Consider the following 6169-nt stretch of genomic DNA (forward strand, 5'->3'; position numbering starts at 1 on the left):
CACTTCATATCAGCTTTTAAATGCACCTCAAATCCTTCAGAATGCTTGCGTCTTCAACGAAAGTGTGAGGATTCTTGTACAAAACCCTTGCTTTTATGCTATTTCAAGAGCACAGATTAAGCACCTAGGTACAGATGATTGACTCTGTACTTTCAAAAAGGAAGCTACACATAAATACTAGCATCTACATCTGCAGCAATTTTCAGCCACTCAAATTCAAATACACTTTTGAAAATTTGCATTGCGTGCTTAACTTTTGGAAGGCAGTGTATATGAATTACCTTAATGGCTTTAGGCTGGAACATTTTGGTTCTTGATCTTGAAAACCTGGAAAAGGCAGGGAATTTTGTTGTCACGAAATTGTATACACCCTGGAACATGGTGATGGACAATTTGACCACTGTTGTTTTAGTTTAGTAGTTTTTGTATGTGATACAGCAGCCTTACATTTCAAACCATTAATATGGATCCAGAATATTTTTTATTTCTCTTCTAGTCTACGATTATTACAAGCATAAATACACAGTTTTTCGTTGTAACGTTTCAGGAGAATACATGCTCCCTTCGTTAAAGATCAAACTAAAAATAAATGTCTGATGAAGGGAGTGTGTGTTCTCCTGAAACATTACAACGAAAAACTGTGATTTTATGCTTGTAATAACCGTAGACTACAAGAGAAATAATTCTACAACGCAAGCAATGCGAACCTACAAGAAAGAAAAAGAATATTTTTTGTTACAACTACGTACACACACCACTTTCAAGAGAAGCTTGTTGTTCCAGTCTGAAAGCTCCCTAACTTGGTAATACAAAGAATCAACCTCAATTGTTCCAAACAATTGAAGCAATTGCTTTTGTGGATAAAAGTGTTGCCAAATCTTTGCTTTAGTAGTGAAGTTCCATTGTGTGCCAGCATGTCACATGAAGAATCATGCTCTAATGCTTGATGAAATGCAAACATATTAGAGGATCGTAGATTTCACAAGACTAATGTTCTGGATAGGACTAGTCCCTAAATACAGTCACTATACAATGCTGTTTGTGGTTTGTTTCCATTTTTACTGTTCTTAATTTACATATCTTTTGTGTTTCAGGAGAGACAATGTTGTGGAAGGCTAAGAACTACGGTGATAGAGAATTGTATCACAGAGCTCAAAATATTGAAATGCCATCTTGTAAGCGGTTGCAAGAGATACATGCTCAGGGAGCGTAGCAAGTAATAGTCTTAAATGTTCTTTTCTATTATTATTATTTTGTTCCTGAATTTTCAATACTTGTCATTTCCAAACTTTTCTTGTATAATTTTCTGTGTAAAGAAGTATTGTAATACAAATCACATGTTTTTGCAAGAGTGTAGAGGTGACATATTTGCTACCTGGAAATGTATTTGTTGTTAAATTCTTGAACCTGTTGTACTTGGTAGACCTGTAAAATGTACAGTTTAATACTATAGACGAATTAGTTATTAATATATGTACAAAAATGTGTTAAATAGCTGAGCGGGGGTTTGATGAAATGTACATAAACTGTAGGAATTAATGAGTGTACTTTAAACCTCATCATTCCTGATATATAAGGAATTATTTTACAGGAAAATAAACTTATTATTAAATTATTGAAGTTTTTCAGTCTTTAGTTTTTTGTGTGTGTGAATGAAATTGTGAGAGAGGTTTTTAACTAGCAGTTACAAATGTTTATTAAAAAAATGAGGAAATATTATTTTTCTTTTACTGTGTATTTCATTAGGAGAAAATAAAATAAGAGAGAGAGCAGGGGTGGTAGTGAGGGAGGATTTTGTATGCAGTAATGAGAACATTGCAAATATAGTTTTTTCCCTTGCCATACTAAACTCAACAAAAGGTTTTTCCACATTGAATGTAAATGAAAAGGGCAGTTGTTCGTAGCAAATGTTGAACACACATGCTTTTGTTACATTAGTGCATTTGTTAAATGTCCGAGGATTTGGAAATAGTTAAGAGAGAAATTAGTGATTCACTCTGAGAAACTGAAAAATTCATTACTTTTTTGTAGAATATAAATAAGGATGAAAAAATGCCATGGAATTTTAAGAATTTTGTCAGTTTCTGGTAGTGTTAATTATGTACCTGTTTATTTTTATGTTTATCAGCTCTTCTGGCTCTTTCCACATTTTATAACCATAAACTTCAATTTGTATTTATTACTTTACAATTGTCATTGCCTTCTTTTTGTTTAAGTTTATTTGTAAGAGGACGTAAAAAAATATTAAATTTAGAATCTTTGATGAGGATGTGTTATCATGCTGTTATCATCATTGTATTACTGCACATCAGTTTCATTTACATATGAAATACATGATAATCGGCAATAAATGCAGTCATGGGTTTTATGTTCCTTAACGTGTGATTTGTTTCAATTATGTAAGCAGTTCAACAGTGTATAAAAATATCAATTGTTCCATGTCATGGTAGGAACTTGATTACAATGAACAGTGCTTGAAGAAAAGATAATAAAGTAATTATAGAAATGTTAAGAATTGTATCAATTGAAATGTAAAGGAAAGGAAAGAAAACTGAATACATATTTAAGAATGCTGAAAATTAACTTTGAATGGTAAAAATACAAATGAAAGAGAAAAGTTATTGTCGTAATTTATTAATAAATTAAGAGGAATCTTCACCTACTGAAATTACTATCAAGATGGTTTTCTGCTTTTTTGTTGTTCATTTACCTCTATGGATGAAATAGAAGCTACCTTTGATGTTTGTCATGTTAATTTTATCCCTTCTTCTGGTTATTGGCATTTGCCCTCCTTCAGTCTAGTTTTTGTACTCTTAACAGATTCATATTGGCTTCTGTTATTTCTGTGTAAATTGTTGAAGGAAAGGGAAGCTCAAAAAAACTACAAATATTATATGGAGGTGGTAGAGTGTTATATAGTATATTTTCTATTCGCATGAGTATTTCATAACTTAGCAATGTCTTTTCATATGTATAAAAGAAAGTGTTTGTTAAATGTACATTTGTGCAGTTTGTAGCATCCATATTTCACCTGTCTTTCAAACTCCCACATGCTGATCCAAATATCTAAACACAAGAAAATCTAATTATTGAAGAATATTCTAATGTACACTCCTGTTTACATTAAGTGGCACATTCTTTAACTGTTCAACCCTATAATGTGTGCCACTTTCTGTGAACAGGAGTTTATAAGGTATAACAGATTCTGTTTGTTTACTTTCCAAGGCAATAATTATTTAATCCATGGTATCAAATAACAAACAAGCTAATTAAAAGCATGATTGATTACTGTTGCAAGACTAACGAGGTAATTTTGTATTAGTAACATAATTGTTTGTTCGAATATCAATTGTATAGTCTAGTATATGTCGAGTGGGTACTCAAATACACACAGAATATTTGCAGAAGTCTGAAATTTTTTTTTAAAAAAAATCAAAGTTTTTCTTTAATATTATAATGTTACAAACATTTTGGTATTACTTAGTAATACTTCCAGAAATGTGGTAATATATAAAGATTAGAAAAGAGGATTTTTCTCAAGGTATTCATTAAAAATGTATGGTTTATTGGTGTCACTGACAAAAATACACCGATTAGCCATTTGTTTGGAATGCAGAAATTATATGAACCATCCAATATCGCAAATGTTATGTGAAAATTAAGCACCGATTAACAAAATGGCACAATATTTCATCTTACTAAAGAAATGCATAAAACCAATGGAATGGCATGAACAAAGAAATGGTCAAAGCTTTACTACCCTTCGTTCATTTATATGATTTTCTAAGTACATTCAATGTGTAATCTGTGTAATGTGTTTGTTTGCAGTATTTAAAAAAAGAAAGTACTTTCCCTGCCCCCCTCTCTCTCTCTCTGTTTCTTTCATAAGTGAGTGTATTTGATAATTTTGTCATTTATTTAAAAAAAAATCACAAAATATATTCTTTATCTTACTTACATGGCATGCAGAACAAAGAACTTGATAATGAATGTGTTTAATAGATCTGTTTAAAACTAGCCTGTCAAAAACTTTAGAAATGATCAACAGAACCCTGGTCAAGTTTTAAAGAAATATTAAAAATATACATTTTTATGTATATGTAGTTATTATGGCAGAGATAATAGTGATACTGATTTTTTTGTTATATATAGTATCTATTGTTTTATACTTGCATGTTCCATGAAGTGAACAAAATTTCTATGAAATGGGCAAGATGTTTGGTCAATAATATCCATCATGACTTGTACAATGGTTGTGCTAACAGTGTGAATGATGTGTATGAATGTTTGTGTGTATTTGTGCATGATTGTGTAAGGACAACACCTTGGCAGCTTAGTTTATACTTGAAATAAAATAAATAAGCAAATCATTCTTCTCAGTATTCTTATATTTGTTTAGTCACCATGCTATCTTGTACTAGTTGCACATAAAAAAATGACATTATTGTTGTCTTGTGTATGCTTTCAACATTTGTGACTTCACTTTACAGAGCCATGTTCAATAGAGGAGTTCAATATTTCAAACACTGCAACTTGAATCATGTATAGTACATGTACATAAGTTTACATGATTATGTTTGCTTACAGCGCAGGTAAAAGTATGTTTTCTTTGATAATTGCATGTATCATTTTTCTGTTTTGTTTACTATTGTAAGTTTGCAAATTTTAAATAAACAATATTCAAAACACGCAGTTGTAATTTTTCTTACAATTTACGATGTCTTTAATCATGCAAACCAAGACAAAGTTCCATGTAGTGCTTGTCATCTTGTATACCAGGCACACTAAGAGAGCTCCTGTAATTGTAGTACGAGGGTCACTATTTATATTTTGAGCCTAACAATGAAAAAACAGGAATTTGGCATTGAAAACTGCTTTATTGTTTTTCGAAGTATTCTCCTTTATGGTCAATACACTTTTGCATTCGTTCGAACCATTTGTCAAAGCAGTTTTTCCAATCTTCTTGAGACACCTCCATAATATGGTTTTTGAACGCATCAACGGCGTCTTCCGCCAACGAAAATCGTTGTCCACGCAATTTATTCTTGACATTCGAGAACAAGAAGAAGTCATTGGGTGCCAAATCAGGACTGTATGGCGGATGACCCATCAATTCGATTTTTTGACTGTTCATAAAGTCTGTTGTTAGACGAGATGTGTGACAGCTGGCGGCGTTGTCTTGATGAAGAATGATCCGACGGAGTTTGTTTGTTTTCCGTATTTGACGGAAGACCTCTGGCAAACAAATTGTTGTGTACCATTCAGAGTTGACAGTTCTACGTTCCTCTAAAGGCACAGTTGCCACATGACCAGTTTTCCCGAAAAAACAGGCGACGATTTGTTTCGATGTGCTTCGAGCACGAACAACTTTTGTTGGATTGGGTTCATCTTGAAACACCCATACAGTCGACTGCTGTTTACGTTCCGGCTCATATGCATATATCCATGATTCGTCACCTGTTACAATGTTATATACGTCTTTTGAAGCACCACGATTGCATTTATTGAGCATTTGTTTGCACCAATTGACGCGAGCGTCTTTTTGAGTTTTTGTCAAATTGTGTGGGATCCAACGAGAACATACCTTTCTCACAGCTAAATGATCATGTAATATTTTATATATGCTGGTGGAACTAATGCCTATGGTTGCCTCAATCTCACAGTGTGTCACATGACGATCTTGCAGTATTAGGTTTTGCACAGCATCAATGTTTTCTTGAACAACAACTGATTTTGGACGACCTTCGCAAATCTCATCGGTGAACGAATGGCGGCCACGATTAAATTCGTTATACCAGCGTTTCACAGTGGCAAAGGATGGGGCTTCATCGCCAAATGTGGAAGTAAGTTGATCGATGCATTCTTGTCTTGATAATCTACGTCGAAAATCGTAAAAAATCATCGCATGAAAATGTTCACGAGTTAATTCCATTTTATTGTTGTCGCACAATCTCCAAGGCAACATAAACAACACAAATGAAGCTATTGACAAAACATTTGAAGTACGTTATGGTCAAAAATGCCAGACGATTTCGTGCAAACGTCAAATTGCACCTAACTTCAATCAGTGTTGTCAAGGCTCAAAATATAAATAGTGGCCCTCGTATACCACTAAAGTCAGGACATGTGACAGTGCTTATCAAAACACCTTGAAAGTAGAATCCTTGTG

At 33.0% G+C, this 6169-nt stretch overlaps 1 protein-coding gene across 2 annotated transcripts in view; it reads left to right on the forward strand.

The window, feature by feature from the left end:
* LOC145994924 (dnaJ homolog subfamily B member 14) overlaps positions 1-4682 on the forward strand; it is a 47328-nt gene extending 42646 nt beyond the window's left edge. For both annotated transcript variants that reach the window (XM_083131416.1, XM_083131417.1), the window contains exon 9: positions 1095-4682. In XM_083131416.1, coding sequence (XP_082987542.1) covers positions 1095-1213 — 119 coding nt within the window. In that variant the 3' untranslated portion in view covers positions 1214-4682. The remainder of the gene's footprint in view (positions 1-1094) is intronic.
* Positions 4683-6169: the final 1487 nt, after the last annotated feature.

This window comes from Lepisma saccharinum, chromosome 11 (assembly GCF_977018435.1).
Source record: "Lepisma saccharinum chromosome 11, izLepSacc3.1, whole genome shotgun sequence".
In the NCBI taxonomy this organism is placed as follows: domain Eukaryota; kingdom Metazoa; phylum Arthropoda; class Insecta; order Zygentoma; family Lepismatidae; genus Lepisma; species Lepisma saccharinum.